A 19670-nucleotide genomic window follows, 5' to 3' on the forward strand; every position below is an offset into this window, starting at 1 on the left:
ATTATAAAATAAAGAAACCGAACGCTCTATGCAAGTATATGTGTTCCTTCTATTTTGATATTCAATCTTCATCAATGTGATATTCAATCTTCATCATTAAAAAAAAAACTATAGGTATACACACTGCCTTGGGACAATCTCCCTTTATGGCCCTATATGGAAGACTTTTGCTCCCGAAATACAGTATCCGACATAGTGAAGCATTCTAGACGAAGACTTTTAGGGCTCATCGCGGCTCGAAACACTCGGATGTGCCTGATGGGTAATTGCTTTATTGAGCAGCCGCTTTTTTTGTAGCTCAGAGATGATGCCCAACGAGCTGGATCATTCAGGAGATGTCCCTGAAGAATGTTCGCGTTGCCGGGATTGTCGGTGCCATATTCCAACGTCACCCTCACGTCCAGAATTCGAAAGCTCAGCAGATGTCCCTGGAAATTGTTAGCGATGATTTGTTTATCAGTGCCAAACAGTGATGTAGTCACGTCGAGAAATCGAGGGTACTCGAGCTGCAGCCACTGGACGATTCGAATTTACTCAATAGATGGCGCTCCGGTTAGTCGTGTCTTATTTGATATGCATTCCTACCCCTACCTGAAACAGCCTGAACAAGCAGAATCTGTACATATGCTAGATAAAATGGCGTCCGCTGTCAAAAAGTTTTCTTTCCGGAGTGGAAATGCCAATTAGCTTGAATTCGGTCTTTCTACACAGTGACGCGTCTACAGTAATATCAAAGTTTTTGCATCTGTAAAGTTATTTATTTATCAAACCTCTTCACCGCTTTACGATTTTGACCTGCTGTGGGAGTGTCGAAGGCCATTCACGGTTGGGGGCCGTCGTTTACCACAGCCGGGCCTTACGAACGGACGCATCCGTGAAGCCATCAGCCAGCTACGCGTCCACGACTTTTTTATGGGCCAGATCTTTTGGTTTGGCTTCTGAGAAGAAATTTTGTGCATTCATATGTTATACAGTGAACAAGGTTGTTGTAGAACAGTGTCAATTTTGTTGACCGGCAGTGTTTTCACCTTTCACGCATGCCTCGGTGGCATCCGGCAACTCTAGTGTGGAGATGCACAGAATAAGATAGACATTTGTAACCTTCCGGTTAATGGAATTGTGAAGCATTTGTTTAGATGATTGCATATTGGTGTGTGTTTACGATAAAACGGTGTAACCGTACGAGGAATGGAACTTCCAGCTGGGAAAACATAATGTGAAACTATTCAAAGGTGGGTTTGGTATGTGGTGTTGTAATTGTGCCATATAAAAAAAGTACTATCAACAATTCATCCCTTTTTCGAAAAAAAGTGACCGCTGCTTTGTGTATATTTCAGAAGATTACACTGCCAAACAAGGAGGCTTGCTCATATCACGGGATATGTGAATAATGGTGTTTTACTGCTGAGCAATCAATTACGTTTTTGTTGCTGAGTGTCATTTAGACGGTCAACCTAACAATACAGATTAAGCAACATTCAACCATTCCTATCAATCGTATCATCGTTCGAATATTGCCCTGCACACACACACACACATACATACGGGGCATTTAGTACGCGGGCCTAAAATGTGTCGGCACTGGGGTGAGCGAGGATAAGATGTCTGCACCGATCAAACGTAAAATAACACTAGAACTCGCGAGCAAGAAGTCCACCTTGATCAAGGATCGTCCCAGCGTGTTCCAGCGACTTGGCACGAAGAAAATTGGTCGTGCCGGAGGATCAGCAGCACAACAGCAATATCACGCACAGGAAGCCGGTGTTCGTATCGATTTATAAAAGCAAACTCAGTAATTTGTTCATCTCAATTAATATTGTATTTCATGTTTACCTCTTTATAGGAAAGCAAGGAAGAAATTGTGAAACGTATCGTATCTGCTTCGGAAGAACCGGTTCCGGCGACAGCTTCCGTCACCATTCCAGAAAGTGTAGCGGCACACGCTCGGCTTATACAGGCACAGCTGGCAGCAAAAGCGCAGCTAAAAGCAAACAAAACGAACCCAAACGTTCAGCAACAGACAGGAGCAGCACCGCATAGTGCAGGACTTACCACGACCGTGGATAAGGAAGAGTTGGAGGAGGGTGCGGCGAAGCAGTACTACCACCTCGAACCGACGCATCATCATCATCATCATCATCATCACTATCAAAAGTACCAACAGTCGGAACAAAAACCAGAACGACATCGAGAGGTGCCCGAAATAAGGCAGCGGCAACGATCGCCGCACAGCACCGACAGAAGAGTGCACAGTCTGAGTAGCGATCGCAGCAGCACGGCTGCTGGTGCGAGTGGCTGGGATCAATCTTCTCTCGAGAATGCTGATCAGGCCATTCTAGAGCGCAAGCGTAAGGAATTACAGCACGAGTTGAAGCTAGAAATGGACGCGAGCTCGAACAAAAAAAAGGACAGCCGCAGTGAACTGAACAAAAAGATGAAGAAGCTAGTCGGTAGTTCGCACCGTTCGCAGCAAAAGCTGTCGCAGCAGCAGCACTTGCACCATCAACACTCTTTACAGCAGCAGACACAGCACGGCCACGGTGGACATGGGGGCCACGGAGGCCATGGACATCAACAGCTAGCGCAGCAGCACACCTCCTCTAGCACCTCCGAAAGCTCCAACAGCAGCAGCGGCTCCGAAACAACCGAATCGGACTCATCGAGCTCTTCCAGCTCGTCCTCGCATAATTCAAACCCTCGCCGGATGAAGAAGCGCCACGCAGTAGTGACCCGGATCCGTCGTAACGATTCCAGCTCCAGTTCCGAACCTGTCACGACTTCCACCTCGATCGGAACGGGCAGCAAACTATCGAAACGGCACGCAAAAAAGTTGGCCGTAGCGGCAGCAGCACACGAACAGGCCGAACGTAGCAAGCGTCTACTGGCGAAGGCAAGCAAAGGTAGCGGTGGTGCGGGAAGCACGATGCTACTCACGAAGACAATTCGTGTAAAGAAATGTTTGACTGGTAGCCCGGGCAGTGGTACGCATCATGTATCGCGCAAGTTATCCTCACGCGAACTGTCACCGACCAGTGGAAAATTATCGGCAACAAAGTATGCCCTGAAGGCTAAGCTGCTCGGTTCCGGTTCGTCCGGTTCAAAAAAAGAGAAAATGTCAGCGATCGATGCACGGGAGCGTGTGCGAGAGAAGGAGCGTGAATTGGCAATACGAGAAAAAGAACGCGAACGCGAAAAGGAACGCTTACGATTGCGTGAACGGGAACGGGAAAGAGAACGGGAACGAGAGCGTCTGAAAATGCGGCCAGTATCACCGCGAATGCGATCCGGCGCCGCATCTCCAGTTTCGTCACGCGGCGGAGGTGTCGGTAGTGGTGTTCCAATGCGCGAGTTGCAGGGCAAAGGAAAGAAAAGCCCTGAGCGACGCCTTTCGTCTCCAATGTCGAACGTGGGTGCTGCTCGCTACAGGGAGATGATACGCCGTGAACGAACACCGGAACTAACCCGCGAGGAGCGTAGGCGACATGAGGTGATGAAAGAGCGGGAAAGACGTGAACGTGCCGACCGGGAACGAGAGGTATTGCGTGAGAAGGAACGCGAAGAAGTGCTGGCCCGGTGTCAGGAGCGACAACGCGAACGTGACCGTGTGACGGGAAAAGAACAGCATCAGCATCAACACATACAACCACAGCCTCGTGGTTTACGACGTGAGAATGACGGTGGACTAGAGAAACCAGATCGTCACCGACCGGTGGAGCGTTTATTGCCACGCCCAGCGGAACGTGCCCGCGCACTGGCAGCTGCACGATCGCCCGGTAAGTCCGTCGATCGTGATCGAAGCCGATCGCCATGCTCGCCCGGGGCTTCACGCGGATCAAGAGGGACAATGCGCGAAAGGGATCGTTCCTATGAACGTGCCTCATATCTGCACGAGATGCACGAACGACGCACGTTAAGCCGTTCACGAGAGCGAGAATATGCATCTAATTTGGTCTCGCCGCCAATGCGATCGACTCGCCGTGATTCTCCTCCACCGCACTACGAGCGACACGCCGGGCTCGGACGAGGTGAATCATCCGTTGGTGGTGGTGGTGGCGGACGCGTTGAGTATCGCGTAGATCGGAACGAGTTGGCCTATGATGAGCGAATGGCGATGGGGGGTGGTGGAAGCCGGGGCGAACGAGCACAGGGTGGTGGACGGGATGAATACGTGCGTGACTATCCAGATGATCCACCACCCCGACGGGAACCGCCTGCACATCACGATCGAGGTGGATGGGAATGTGATCGTGTGGAGCGTAGCAGCCGTTACGAACAGCGCGTTGGTGAGATGGGTGCAGGCGACCGGCGTGGTGATTGGAGTGACCGTGGAGAACAGCACGGAACAATGGTGGACATGGATGGGACGTACCCGAGCGGAGGTGGTGGTGAACCACGAGGTTCCCGCGCATGGGATGAGCGACCTTCGTGGAAGGAGGGACCTGGCGAATCGTGGCACGGTTCAGACAAACCAGACCGCAATATGGTACATGCAGACTGGAAGTACAAGGAACGGCAGTGGGATCACGGCGATCACGGAGAACGTGGTGGTAATGGACCACCAGGTCCACCACCTCCTCATGGTGGAGGGCACGGTGCGCACGGTGGTGGAGTGGGTGGTGGGCCACCTTCGCGACGGTCTTGGCAAGCACCGAACGGTGGTGGCAGCGTTGGTCCATCCGGTGGCGCAGGTGGTCCAGGTGATTGGCACGTTCCAAAGGCAGGGCCTGGCGGAGAACACGACCGAGACTTTATGCACCATCAACGGCCCGGTCCACCGAACGATCGCGCCATGTTCCGACGGCATCATCATCAAGGACCGTACCACGGCCATCCGCGCAAACCTCACATTGGTGTCGGCGGTGGTGGAGGCGTCGGAGGACCAACGGGTCCTCCAGGCGGTGGAGGTGGTGGTAACATGGGCCCGAATAGTGCACTCAATCGGTTCGCTCCGAACAAATACAGCCTGAACCGCACCCAGGCGAATCTTGCCGAACGCCAGGCTGGTCATGGAATGGTTCCGAACCAATCTCCTAACCAGCATGGCCATACCCACCGACAGACGCCACCGGTAGGCGGTGGTCCGTCTATGCAACCGCCCCACCATGGACCTACGGGAGGCGTTCCTCCACCCGGTGCGAATCAAGCTTCCAGTTCCATAGCACCGATGGGGCAACAGCAGCAACAGCATCAGCACCACAGCATACATCTCATGCAAAACCAGCGACAGCCAGGTGGTGCACCCGAACCGCACGTACATGGCGACCAGCACCAACAGCAACAACAGCTAGTGCAGCAGCAGCAGCAACAACAACAGCAGCACCATCATCCCCATCACCATATGCATCATCAGCAGCAGCAACAGCAACACACAGGACCAGTGCAACAACCACAGCTAGGTTTATCCCATCGACCACCCGGTAATTACGAACCAGAACCGAAACATGTCGCTGCACCGGTGGAAACGATCGTTCCACGCTGCACGGTTCTGGATGAGCCGGCCAGTCCAGCGCCGGAGGATGCCGGTACAGCGGCACAAGTCACACCGTCAGGAGCACTACCAATAGCTTCAAACGAACCGTCCTCACCGCAAGACGCTGCTTGTGGTGTAGCTGGTGTGGCAGGAAGTGCACCGACGGTAAGTACTACCCCGGCATCGCCAACAGCAGAAGAAACCGGTGCCGGTGATGCGGCAGATACGATACCATCCCAGTCACTCGACACGATGGAGGTGGACAACTTGAGCGAAATCAGTGACGACCCGGACGACATTCTGACGCGCGACGAGGTAAGTAATCGTAGAAATAGGAACACTTACCTTCGATACAGTTCCGTATCGTTCGTAGAGATATAGGTCTCCTGTGTAACTTGCAGATGGTAGGAAATTTCGTTATGTCGCGGATAATGTCAGGCCAGTTTGGCAAATTTATTTATCCCCATATAGTGAAGATGATAGCTGTTCTTGTTGCAGTTTAACAATTTTAGTTGAGTCCATCCCGTTGCGATGACGTTACGCTGTTGACGCACGGTGTTGAAAATGCTATCAAACCCGTATTAGCACTCCATATATTGAATTTCATCATCTTCTAATTTGCCTTTTAATGGCTGTGCGATGCGATTTCACAGATTTCACAGAGACAGTTTTCACCTTCATGTATTATTTTCTCATCTCACATGTTTTGTATTAGGTCGTTTAGTTAATTAGTTTATTTCCAACCTATCCACACGTAGGAGAGACTGTTGGAGATGGCGTACTTAGACATGAGCTTGCAGATGGCACAAGCGTTGCCACCTTTTTCTGGCATATAGTTAGGACCAGCTGCTTTGAAGACTTTCAATTTAGAGTGTATTGGTAGCGGTGTCAGTCTTCACACGACCGGACCCCGGTACAAAATCCCATCTGGGCCAATCTTCCGTAACAAGGACTGGCTATCCGGCTACGTGGTAAAATTAAGTCTAGTAAGCCAGAAATGGCAGGCATGAGCTATAGAAGGCCGTTACGCCAAGAAGAGAGAGAGAATAATGTTGTCAAATTAGTCACTTGCATTGAGGTTTCGAGATTTGTTCTTTGTGCAATCGACTCACGACAGGTGGTAAAGGTCCTTAGAGTGGGTACAAATTCAATGTGCAGTTTGAAGCAATTTAGAAACGTATCGGTCAGGGATTTGACGAAAAAAAAAACGAATTTAAGTTAGACACCTAATTCAATACGCATCTTGTCATTCACCGAAACACCAATGTTACATTCGTGCTTTTCGTATTCATCTGCCGTACATTTCGCACCTCCTCTTCTCATCTTTCCCTACAATCCTGCCAATGTGTGCTGCTTGCCATTTTACTAACAATCAACCGGACGACGGGCGGCGACAACCTTCCGCTCACTGTGTGATATAGGAAATCAAGGATCTCGGTTCGACGGCGAATGATGCGGGGGCAACGGACATGCCGGATCATTACAGGCCCACGGTCGGGTCCGATGCGGACCATGGTGCTGCAAACCGTACCGCTATCGGTTCGCAGCCAACGGAGCGCCGGCCACCCTTCCTGTCGAAAGCGCGCTACAAATCCTACGAGGACGCAATCGTCGACGGCCTTAAGCCATGTTTGTTGCTTACTGTAAGCTCGGTTTTGTTTTTCTTCCACCCTCCCACCACCCCATTTACTCATGCTCTCTTCGCCCTATGCATTACCTCTTTCATGCGCAGTACAGTGTTTTGCTATTAGTTATTATTTTGTATAGCGACTATTCTGTTTTTGCCGAACCGTATTCTGTTTGTACGCATTCAGCTTTTGCATGGTGTGATGTTTCCTTTTGCCCGTTGTGTATTGCCATACTGTAAGACTACACTCGCACATCCATTGTTTTGTTTTTCGTTTTGAGAGTGGTTTTTTGTGTTGTAATTTCCTTCTTTTTCTTTTTGGACGAATGGATCTGCCCATTAACGAATACTTTATTTACCAAGATCGTAGAGGAAAATTTTTTTCAAACCATCAACGTGCGGCGGTTAAATCAAAACTAGACTACGGGCGCAGATCACCGAAAAGTCACAGACACAGTTTTTTTTTTACCAAAAATCAAACAGTGCACGTTTAATCATCATTAACAATCGTGGAATTCCTCTGCTAGCCTTGTCGATCTCGTCAAGTTTTACGTCAGCACATCCCATCTTCGAGGTCCGAATTGCAATCACGGAAGCAATCCAAATCACCTGCTATTTTATCAAGAGTAATTGAACCTTCCGATTGCTTGAAAGTCTTCGCAATGACTTCCCTCTTTATGGCAAGCTCCGTGCATTGCGGACCCAATGCGGCAGACCTGGGTGATGGTTGGGCTTCCGAGCCTTCATGTTGAACTAAGACTCTGAGCAGCAGGATTCATCATCCACATCATCCACATAGCCTGAACGTTCTGTTCGAACAAAAAGCATATAGCTTACATAATGTTACGTTGCATGCATCATTACTTCTGTTAAGAGCTTCTTATAGACGACGTGAATAGGATTCTATTTATCTACTTTGATAGCCACCGCGCGAGTTTTATCGCTATAAGAGAATTTTACTTTTGTGTTCATTCATTTACAACGAAGGATTTATTGCGAATAGGAACAGCATGTAAATTTAGTTTATTCTGGTTTTCCCTGACCGGTGGTTTTCATGCCAAGTCGTTCTAATCGGTGTCGTTATTTGATTCTTATTCCAGGACATGAGCGCTAATCAGCTGTGCGACTCTATTTCAACCGATCGCAGCGGCAGCAGTCAGCAGGTAGACCTGATTGGCCAGGAGGCAGAGCCCGAGTTAGGTGGTGAAGCGGTGAAAGCCCATCTTCCGGCTGCTGTAGCGTCTGTTACTCCATCCATGGCACTACCCGTCGACGAAACGGGACATACTGAAACCGATACGACAGCAGCAGGCCAGTTCTTGCCTGGTGCGGATAGTAAAATGGCACCGAAAGCCGGTACCACCACCGAACCGGAGCAACTGACCAAGAACGTGGGAAAGCTTAATGCGAACAAAGAGCTGAAGGAGGAGATGGATCTCGATTTTGAAGAAATCTCCGACGGAGAGCTCGAGGCGGAAGAAAGTAGTCGTTGCCGTGGACTGGGCGATCCACTCGGTGTCGATTGGGGCAGTCTGACGCAGGAAGCGCTGCGCCCTCTGAAGCCGACCACACCGCTCGAGCAACAGTTCCCCGTTTCGGCCCGTAACCGTTGGAAGGCGCACCACATCCTGCTGGATATGGGTATTTCCGTGCGGCTGGCCGGAGCAAACTATGCCCAGCGTGTCCTGACGGAGTCAAAGGATAAACTACGCGAGGAGCTGGAGGAGTTCCGTGCTGCCTCCGCTGCGGTCAAAAAACAAACGCACAAGGAGGAAAAATTAAACGAAGATGGTACGGATAACAAAGACGCATGCCTGCCAATGGCAGGCGAGGCGGCAGCGATCAAAACCGAAAAGCCCGAGCAAGAGCAAAACATTCGGTCGACCGATTTGAACGGACCGGAATTGCGGGTGGGACAGAAAGAACACCAACAGGAACCATCCAGTTCAACCGTAAACAGTATCGAGCGCGAGATAGAGGATGTTGATCGCATCCTGCATCCAATCGCAGCCGTGCACGTAGCACTGCGGGAACACGCTCGTCTGCGAAAGAATCTTATTTTGGCGACCGAACCCATCCCCGGTCAGCGTCATCAATGTGGGCGGGCGCTGAGCGCACGGAAGGATCTGCAGATCCGTCGACAGCTCTGTGGCTTTCCCCCTGCCACGCTGGCAACGATGACGGCTTGTGCTGCCGGGGCTGCTGCCGGCTACCTGCATCAAGAGCTACATGCGGACGCCCCACTCGGGGGCGGTGGCGGAACATCGTCAACCGCATTGCACGAGCAGATCGTACAGATGTACCGGCAGATGGTGGCACAGCAAGAGCAACTACAGTCGCAAGGCATCTGTACAAGCCTGGCAGCGGTCTGAGAGTGTCTGCCGCGACCGTTGCCGGTCACCGGGGCAGGCGATACCCGGCACGACGCAAATCATGGGAATGTTGTGCTACGGGGACAGGAACCACGGTCGGGTCACTGTTGGCGTCATCGAAACTATGGTCCCCGATTGATGAGCGTCGCTGATGTAACAGCATTACTGCGCAATGCGGGTCGTCCGTAGATATTGAGATTAGTTAAACAGAACTGGAAGCTAGTTAACTCATGGCAAAAAGTATAACGACACCCCCCCCCCCCCGAAATTTTTACTTAAGGAGTTTGTTATATGTCCTAGTGGGAATATAGCATACCTGCGTTTTTGCATGGCTACATATTCCAGCTCTTATCATCACATTATATGAAGGAGCGATGCATAAAAAAATGTTGCAGTTGTTCTGCAATGTATTTCTGCAACATACAAATCTTATCACCCTTAACTGTTCTATGACGTGTGAAAAGGGATGTCGTTATACTGCATTCCATGAGTGTATTTCTGGAGTGGAGAAGTTCAACATATTTGGAATGGTTTTGCTTGGACGTATCTTAACATATGCGATATACAAAGAAAAGTTTGTGAATTTGTATTACAAAAAGATATATAACGCACAGATATAGGCTGGTCGCATCCAAGATTCGAAAAAAAAAGACAGAACTGTTAATGAAGGATTCAACCGTCGTTATATTAACCATCATTTTCATTCATTTGCGGTTGTAATATCCAGTCACTTGCACTGGGCTCTAATTGGAATGCACCAAAGTGCTTGATTGCGAACGGGCTCCAAAGTTGAGATATTATTCAGCTTTTCACGTTTAACAACTTTAACAGCTCGCAACAAAGGATTTGAGACGAAACGTAATTTGGCATAGATTACATAAGTTAACCACCCCACAACCTGGTGCGTTAGGCAAAAGGGTTTAACACTATGAGGGGGGTTTCATAAACGTGCTAACACGTATGCTCATAAATAAATCGTTTAATAAGTAAAATTTACGAAGATAACCATAATGCAATAACCTAAAAATCAATAGTAGCGACAGCGACATAGCAAGAATTTTTAAATATCTCGAACAATAAAGAGAGATAACGGTGTAGATAATGTAAAATGTTTGTTGATCATCGAGAGAGTGCAAATGTTTCGCAGCAAATACCGAAATTTAGTGAGCATTATCAGTTTCAACATCGTTTTATGGGTTTGATTGTTTTCAGTTTCACTGATAGTGGTGTGTACGATCCGGAATTCATGTTCAGTGCTTAGAATATACAATACAGCATCGACATAATCCTACCAATGAGCAGGTGTCTTCGAATGACCTTCTAATATGTTTGCACCTCATCGTTTCACGGTACAGACAGTCGAGACCATTATCTAACCATAAATTGCTTTAATTACCGTTCAGGGGCTAACGGGCATGAGGTAAAAAAAAAATCCACACCAAAGCTTCCCTTTTGGGCAGGTCACTTTAAACACGGGTCATCGTTACGTAGTAAAGTAATATTGATTGTCGGTCTGGAAATAACTATCTCGCTCTCTTGCCAGACGCGCGGTTCGATGCCGAGACAAGAACAATCCTCTACTTCAGCTAGCCGCGTCTTGCAGAGAGCCGATGACTCAATGCGATCTGCGATCTATTGAAGATGCGGAAATATCATAAAGTAAACACGTGCACATCCTGCCGGACGCGATGCAATTCGTCTTGGTGCGTTGGTTGTAGAACACAGATGGTACTGGCGGAGTTCATCTGGGTCTGTTTCGAAACAAGGTATGAGAGCAACACAGAGGTGGCGGCTGGCGTGCTGCCCTTGGTAGCAGATCTTTTCCTCATTTCATTTGCTTTCCATTTAAAACAGTGAGTAAATTTTCATGCTTCAAAACTTCTTCAAAGCAAGAAAGTTTTCCACAAGGCGAATGGTAACTTCATAATCGTTTTGTGTTCGCTTCCACCTCACTGAAATGCCAAAGCATTGTTGCCATTAGAAATAGATATATATAGCGTGATTATGTATGACGCTCGCAATAAAACTCATTTTATTTATGGTTATGCACGTGTGCGTTCAAAACAGAGCTGCCCACGCTCTTGTGCAGTTGATAAAAACCGTATTACAATCACGATCGAGGAAATAAAGGGTTTTAATGGGTAAAACGAATAATATCGTACTAAATGTATTTAACCGCAGCAAAATATTGTTAGCACATCGAGTACTCATGGTTATGCCAGTACAATATTAAAATCGTCTTTGTTGGCTCTCACACTTTGTTGGCTCTGTTTCTGGTTCGCGTTAGAATTATAGCATTTGGTGCATGAAAAGATAATCTTTTCATCATCTACTGATCATTATTTGATGCTGTGTGCTACCTTTTCGCAACTAGCTACCTTAGCGGACATCGTTCAAATGAGAAATACTACGTTGGACCAACGTTTTTCAATTATACAAACAGACTGTAAATAAAAATTCTTAATTTGTGCGTCTAGTTTGAAAAAAAATGATGCCTCCACTCATCACTGTACGGAACATAGCCGGAAGTAGCATGTTTTGGGATTAAAAATGCTAATATAAGTACGGCTAGTTAAACTGTATAATTGCATTTGCTTAAACCAGGGATTAGCAACCTTTTAGGTCAAAGTAAAGACTATTTTTTGGGTTTAGCATCGTTAATGATAAAATAATAGTGGTGGGCGAAGTAATGGAAACAAGTTTCTAAAAGGAACGGAACAAACCGAGTAGACCTTCAAAGAAGGTTTGCCTTTAACAAGTTTGCTCCTTTACATTTCGGTGCCATTTACAGCCTACAACTCATTTAGAAGTGCCAACAAAAAAAAAACATGTTGTCATTGTTTTTGAACCTGAGTTCGATCGTTCTACAGAAGAAATGGAATGAACCTAATACGAAACTTGCTCCAGAACGAAACTTGCTTCATTATTAAATAGGGGCAGTTCACAAAGAGTACTCGTAGTTTTTGAGATAAGCGTAGACACGATCAAGTTGCCCATCCCTGGCGCAGAGCAGTGGCCCGGTCTCTCTTTGTCTACTGTTTTCTCAACAATTCACGCAACTAAGCGTGAGATAGTGAGAGTGAGAGTGCGCCCGCAATGATCATATAAAAGAGACGCATGCTTTGCAAACGCAAATCACCACAGTGCAGGTGGAGAGAAAGAGAAGGAAAACCGTCGAATTTCACATGACCGATCGTTGTTTGAGCGATCGCTCGCTCTCATCCAACCGTTAGATGTACAATAATGTGAACCGCACGATCCAACTCAGCGTGGTCGGCGGAAGCATCTTTCTTCGCTGCGCGGACATTCTGGTGTTTCCGCTGCATGTGTGCATACCGCTTTTCCGCGTACTTGGTTGAGGCAAAGGTGCAGAGTATAGGATAAGTGCGAACCGCTTGCATATATTTCGATCACCACGCAACCATCGCTGCCGTATCCAACGCACGCGTTCAAGGCGTCCATGGTAGTGCGTCTCAGTGTGTATGTGTACGCAATCAAACGTTGTAGGTGTTGGGGATCGGCAAGCTCCAAGCATGGAGGAATACGCTAGTGGCCATCGCGGAGAAATGTCCGCTTTCGAGTAATAAGCGGCTGAGTGAAAGTAGTCCGGTGGTAATTGTGTGCGGAGCGCAACAGACCCGAGCAGTGCGCGGCGTGTGAATTAAACGAATTTGAAAAAAACAAAATCTACTCGAATAATGCTGGGTGGATTCAAACATTTGTATACATATAGATGTATATATCGTGTGTTCGAGGCAGGTAATGTTTGAGTAACATCGTACGGTTTGACTCTCCACGCGAACAACAACCAAAGCGAGCAGCGAAATAAGGCTTACCGATGAGGAAAGCTGGAAAACCGGTATCTCTCAACCCCGAAAAAATACCTTCAATCAACCGCTGCAGAGCGACCGCGCTAGCCACGTGTCTCTATGTGTGTGTGTTTGTTTGTGTGTGAGCCGGATGGTTGATTAAGTTCAAAGCTTGTTCGTCTACCGCGGTCCCGAAGCTTAATCCGCGTGCTCTCATGCCTTTTGCGATGGTCATCAGCCTCGGAAGGTCATCCGCAAGCGAACGATAAAAAACGGCCCGGGCAGCAAAAGCCATTTTTGTTTCCTTTCGGTTGGCAACCCCTTTCATTTAGCTGCAGCATCCATCTTCCTCAAGTAAGCCGCCATTTCGCCTCTGTTGTTTGCTAAAAAAAAAACCCCCGACGAAACTACTAAGGGAGTTTTGTTGCCGATATGACGTCTTCAGCGCCAAACGCTCACCAGCAGCAATCACCCACGGCTTCGCGAGGCGATCGGCCGCTTAGCTTCTACGACAACCTGTCGAACTCCTCGACCGGTGGACGAATAATCCAGTTCCCCGACATCCAATTCCGATTCAATGAAAATATTCCCGATCGACGCTCGGTGCATAGCAGCGCCAAATCAGACTTTTTTGGACTCAGTCCCGCTGCACCGGCGACTGACCGGCTTAGCCTTACCACGAACGCTGGGGAGGAAACAGATCATTCGCCGAGAAACACTGTCGTCAGTTCGCCCAATAACCCGAGCAGATCGTTCGACAATGGCGCTGGAGGTATTGCTGGTGTGTCCGCTTCTTCGCCAACGTCCAGTGGTGGTTCGTCTACCGCACCAATGCATTCACCTTCGGTGTCACCTTCCAGCATAACGGAAATGGCCACCGATGCGGCCACCAGCACACCACGCTGCTCGCGACCCAACTCCACCATCAAAACCATCACCATCAAACTGCCCGACACTACTAGCCCGTCAGAGGTAGGTCAGAGAGAATGGTTTTATGCTAAGTGAACGTAGTATAATTATTTCTTTTTTAGGAGCATCTCGACGATAGGTCCTAAGTTCAGAGCATTCTTCTCTATTGGCACTACAAAACATTAAGAGATCTGGGGTCTACCATTTCTAGCTTTCTTTGACTTATTTACACGTAGCTGAATAGTCAGTCCTGCATACGTAGGAATGGTCCGGATGGGATTTTGCACCCGACCTACCATGTGAAACCGGGTCCACTACCAAATAACACCGCCAAACCGTGCTTAAAGGAAATATTTTCAAACAAACAATCATGTCCATAATGTACAACGGCATCTAACAAATTCTTCGCTACAAAAGTGTGATCCAACCAACAAAAAACAACCATTCTCACACTCACATGGACACAGTTCATGGCTTACAGAAATACAATAGGCAATTATGGAACCTTACGTATGCCGTCGCGCAATGGTAGTTCCATTTTTCACCGGCAGCAGGAAAAACTCCACACAGAAACAGAAAACTACGTCGAGGAAACGGATGTCGAATGGACAAAAAACAAGCTATGCGTGCCCTTGGCGGCTAGGCGGTGGTAGCGGGTGGGCTTATTGTACCGATCGGTTCCGTTTGAGCGTTGTTTTGTGTTTATTTTGTTCGGGAGTTTTTTTTTTGTTTGCCCCGCCATGTGCCTGCGATACTGAACCGTGAAGAATTACACGTAAAGTAGCGTGTAGATTGCCCTTATTCAAACCCTTGCTTTGGGGGAGTATGTTTCGCTAGTGTTTCAAATTCCCTCCACCCTCTCACCCTCTCCCCCAACCTCCCACTTCGGGTGGCTATATGGTCATAACGCGGGTATGATCTCATGTTCGATTTTCTTTGCTGACATTGCGGTCCGGTCACATAGTGGCGGTCAGGTCTGTCGTTGGAATTTTTGCAACATGTGAGTCACACGTTAGCAATTTACGAATTGAAATTAAAGTGTTGATTTTTTTTTCGCCACATGTTGCTAATTGTTAAGCGGAGTTTATGTTGGGTGAATCTGATTCTGATTTCGGAAATAGAATGCATTTCAGAACCAATTGAGTGATGCTGCATATCTACTACGAAGACTTCAGAGATTAATGTTTTTTTTTATGTTGTCAGTTTATGATTCAATTGACTCTTCACTGAATATTCATATAAATGGCTCTTTAGAAAGACACATTAATTACAACACTAGAATTCGGACACTATAATTAACTTTATTTACCATTAAACCCCATGTAGCTATTTTACCATGACATATTCTTGTGTAATCTGAAATGCTCTGAATTACAACAATTTCACGTGAGCCAGACATTGGTCTATTGAGAGAAAAAATGTTACACTGGCATAAAGCCTAAACTTTCGATAGCTTTGGCATCTTTCCAATACACATCTCTCACAGATTCCTATAAGCGTGATTGGTGTTTGTGCTAAAACAAATTCAGCCCAGTGAGCGATTTAAAATTACTTTCCTCTTTTCTACACTCGAGCTCGTTGGTTATTTTTTCTTATTATCGTATGTTTTCTACCTTTTTAGGCCGTATACATGACAACGACTGTGCCGCAAAACTTCACCAAAAATGCTAATACGCTCATCGGTCGCCACAAGCCAACGCGCAGCAGCCTCCGACACAGCCGGATGCTGGTGGTAAACAAAACAATACCGGTGCGGTATCCACCCGGCAACTCGTTAAACTTGCGCCACCTGCGTCTCTGCCGAACGTTGATGATCTTGCAGATTTTGATCGGTTTGATGCTAAACATCATCGGCCTTGCGATCATGGTGTGGTCACCGTCCACCAACACCAAGGATAATCCGTACTGGTCTGGGCTGATTGTAAGTATTCGTGGCAACAGACTCTTCTGCCGAAATCTAATATTTCCAAAATAGCTAACGAAAACAAAACCTTTACCCTTAAAAATCTGACAAAAAAAAAAGAATAATATGAATACTAATTGTGTTACTTCAACTATTTGCTCTATTTTAGCTTATTCTATGTGGAGTACTGTTTTTAGTACTGTTCCAGTTTAAACGTGGTCGAAACAGTACCGACAAAGGTGCTCAAAATGGGTCCCGAATGCAACAGCCGCAATCCCAATGGCAGGAAAATTGCTTTCACTTTTTGCGTGTAAACGCCCTAATCGTGCTATTGCTGACCATCTTCTTTACCATGCTCGCCTTCATCTACGCGCTGATACATGCGACCAACCTGTCTGCCGCGGGCCTACGTTGCGAACCACAATTTACTTTTAACGTCAACTCGTCCACCTGCGTTTGTACGATCGATACTCGCCCGGCCAGCACAACTGCATCACCTTTGGTAGCAAACATGACAAATCCATCGGATGATGGTGGGTTCAATGAAACTTCCCCCATTTCCGGTAGCAGTCCTTTCAATTTCATGAATGGAGACGACTCGCGGGTACCCGAAGGTGTGATACGTCTCGAGTATCGGTAAGTATATCCCAAGGCCTTAAAACGAGTGGCAATTATCATCGGATTTTGCATTAAACTGCTCCTTTCTTTTAGCGACTTTAACTGTAATGAAGTGCACAGCATCTGGTACTACGTGATGATTATCTCAACGCTGCTAAACAGCGTCGGGTGTTTGCTGGCAACCATATTCCTAGTCATCTACAGCATCGAGTGCATGCGACGATCAGATCGTCAATCGCACCGTGCAAAGAATGGAGAAACAGGCGAATGCATGATGGTAAATGCTATCACGGCAACAAACAACCCCATTCCGGGTCATCCATCCGCACCAAATAGCGCACCGGATGCAGCGACCCTACCGCTCTTAACGGTCGCCACACAAACATCTCGCGTAACCGAAAGCCCGGATACCAGCCTGTTCAGTACCAATAGCAATAACAAGCAAGGAACGGGTTACACCGACACAACTGTTGAGGAAAACACAATAACGACGCTTCTTTCCGACGAGGAAGACAAAACATTAATATCTTGATGGTTTAAAATGTAATATTGGTATTAAGCAGCGTTACCGAAACAAAGTCAATTCCTACGCTGATATCGCTATTCAATGAATTAAATGCAGTGCGTGAGATGGTGCTATATGAACTTTTTAAACCATACCTATGGAAGTTGACCAAGACAACCATGTAGAGATGAGTGCCCCGGGAACGAACAGTATTTTATAAGCTATAAGAATCGCAATAATACCAAGCGCCATTGCCGGCGCTGGGGTTTTGTGTATTGATTGTAAAAATTAGCTATTAGTTTTGTTACACTTGATGCTAATTTCACATCCGTGTGTAGGCACTACTGTAAATTTTCGTTCTTGATTTTGGGCAAATGCGTGCTTAAGCTATACTTTTAATGTTAATGGAACATGAAAATGGAATGAATAAATGTGTTTCAAGGAACTCTAAAAATAAAACTACATTTTATATAGCTTAGGTAGATAGTGTCCAGCCAATTTGAACGTTTCTTAGACTTAGACTTTTTACTTAACGTATTAAGCTTACAAGGTTAAATAGAGAATTCTTCTTTTGACTAGACATATTTTAATAATATCTTCTCTAGGTTTCCAGTCATATAATAGCCAGGCCTATAACAGGTATAGCCTAAAACTAATGAAGTCTTAACCTAAGGTACAATTCACATTAGTTTGACAACATTTCCTTTTCCAAACAGTGAAAGTGATCATTCGAATAATGACCTTTATTGCACTCGGGTAAACGCCTGAATGTATGTAAAACGCACAACATACTTCTTGCACTCAACTTGTGTGTGCATTTTCGACCATACGATCCGTTGATGTTTGTCCAAGTTTTTCATCCAAAAGCCCAGTGTGCTGCGAACTCCAAGAGAGAAAACGTCGGTCTTCTCGCAGCTTATAAAACTGAAGAGCGCCTGCTGATCGTGTTGGGGAGCTGAATCGTAGGAAAGTACGAGAGAGAAAGGAAAGCAAAGGAGTTTTTTTTTCTCCCTCTCGCATGCGTACACTCGCCACAAAATTGCACTATGGGACGCACGAATATTCAACGATCAGCGAAGGGTCCCTTATACGGGCAGTGGGAGAGTTGTTGCGCTTGCTGTTTCGCATCCGACAGTGAACGCTCTAGTGAAGTGTGTGCTAGTCGTTCCCAAGCTGTCTCACAGTAAGAAGCTGCCCAACAGTTGTATAATTTTAACAGCCTTAGGGCTATTAGTGTGTAACGTCCGAGCAATCCCGGTAGTGAGGTTAGCTGGTATGTGTTTAGTGACGGCCTAACACATTACGCTAAGAGGGCTAGTGTGAAGTATGTTTGATTTCTGCAGTGCATCTGACGATCAAATTGTGCTGATAGATAGGAGCTCCAAACCGCAATAGACCCTGGTCTAGTGAATTTTCGACAATTTCGACCAACTGACGCGGGTCTAAGGAGATCGTGAAACCACGCCGAGTGCATACAAACTGCAGGTCGCGGGTGCCCACTGGCCTAGTTCTGAAGCTGAACCAGTTTGTGCAGTGCCGTGGGCCTTCGTACACGGTCGGCCCGTTGGGAATCGAGTGCAGCTGAGGAGTTTGTGCGCGTAAGAAGTGGTCGGTTCAAACTAAGCGAGAGGAGACAAAAAAAAACACAGAATGATAGAAAGGAATGGGGACAGCTTCAGGTCGGTAAGAAAAGTGAAGTGAAGCAGAAACACCGGGCAAAATCTTCCGTTGTACCAAAAACCAGAGTGCAAGGAAGTGTTCGCTTCCCGCATATGAACTCCGCGCACCGCACTGCCCCGCATCAACGCAAGCAGCAAAACCGGCACCGAGCGAAAGTGAAAACTAGGAAGAGAGCACCTCGCAACCGTAACAATCAACTATTCCCAATCGTTTTTTTTTCTTCCTTACCGTCGCGCTGCTCGCACTCTGGGACCGTGCTGGCGGATAAGGGGAATGGTAAACCGACCAGCATCAACAACACAACCGCAACAACAAGTTGTGTCTTTGCCTCGACGTCATTCCGATTCCCCGATTCTCAGCGTGGTGGTGGGTGGAACAGTGCATGGGTGATAGTGCGCTGATTTTATTGGCTTGTTTATGGATTCCTGCGCTCTGCTGTCCCCGTTGGCTAGGGTGCAATCCGCTGGAATCGCCTAGTTGAACAGCACGAACAGTGGCATTCATTTTCATTTTGCAACTGCAAAGAAAAGAGGTAGCGTCGTTTAGTTTTGTTACCAATTGCTGGGATTGCTACCCAACTGATGCTTGTTTTGACCTGACCTCCATCTTTGATTGGGGTCCAGATAATCAGATCTTCCTTTAGTCTTCTACATCGCTGCAGTATCTTTCATTACTTTTGTCTATCTTTTTGTCTAGTCGTACCTCAACTGATTACTCTCTGTACATAGTAGCTGTCACGACAGGTAGTGTATCGTAATTGTGCGTACGGCAAGGGTC

At 47.1% G+C, this 19670-nt stretch overlaps 2 protein-coding genes across 2 annotated transcripts; both read left to right on the top strand.

Annotated features, from left to right (window-relative positions):
* Positions 1-1601: 1601 nt before the first annotated feature.
* Positions 1602-9469, top strand: LOC128707685 (fl(2)d-associated complex component-like). Its single transcript, XM_053802646.1, has 3 exons — positions 1602-1763; positions 1844-5785; positions 8198-9469. The coding sequence occupies exons 1-3, from the start codon at positions 1602-1604 to the stop codon at positions 9467-9469; spliced, it is 5376 nt and encodes a 1791-aa protein (XP_053658621.1).
* Positions 9470-13710: 4241 nt separating this feature from the next.
* On the top strand, positions 13711-17240 carry LOC128712285 (uncharacterized). Its single transcript, XM_053807183.1, has 4 exons — positions 13711-14250; positions 15809-16108; positions 16260-16726; positions 16802-17240. The coding sequence occupies exons 1-4, from the start codon at positions 13711-13713 to the stop codon at positions 17238-17240; spliced, it is 1746 nt and encodes a 581-aa protein (XP_053663158.1).
* Positions 17241-19670: the final 2430 nt, after the last annotated feature.

The sequence above is a fragment of the Anopheles marshallii genome, chromosome X (genome assembly GCF_943734725.1).
Source record: "Anopheles marshallii chromosome X, idAnoMarsDA_429_01, whole genome shotgun sequence".
NCBI classification, from domain to species: domain Eukaryota; kingdom Metazoa; phylum Arthropoda; class Insecta; order Diptera; family Culicidae; genus Anopheles; species Anopheles marshallii.

What these genes read in the sequence shown, in the direction of transcription:
- LOC128707685 (XM_053802646.1), top strand. Translation starts at nt 1,602, where the DNA reads ATGTCTGCACCGATCAAACGTAAAATAACACTAGAACTCGCGAGCAAG. An exon ending in ATCACGCACAGGAAGCCGGT is followed by an intron (nt 1,764 to 1,843) that starts GTTCGTATCGAT and finishes ACCTCTTTATAG; the next exon opens with GAAAGCAAGGAAGAAATTGT. An exon ending in ACATTCTGACGCGCGACGAG is followed by an intron (nt 5,786 to 8,197) that starts GTAAGTAATCGT and finishes TTCTTATTCCAG; the next exon opens with GACATGAGCGCTAATCAGCT.
- LOC128712285 (XM_053807183.1), top strand. Translation starts at nt 13,711, where the DNA reads ATGACGTCTTCAGCGCCAAACGCTCACCAGCAGCAATCACCCACGGCT. An exon ending in ACACTACTAGCCCGTCAGAG is followed by an intron (nt 14,251 to 15,808) that starts GTAGGTCAGAGA and finishes CTACCTTTTTAG; the next exon opens with GCCGTATACATGACAACGAC. An exon ending in GTGATACGTCTCGAGTATCG is followed by an intron (nt 16,727 to 16,801) that starts GTAAGTATATCC and finishes CCTTTCTTTTAG; the next exon opens with CGACTTTAACTGTAATGAAG.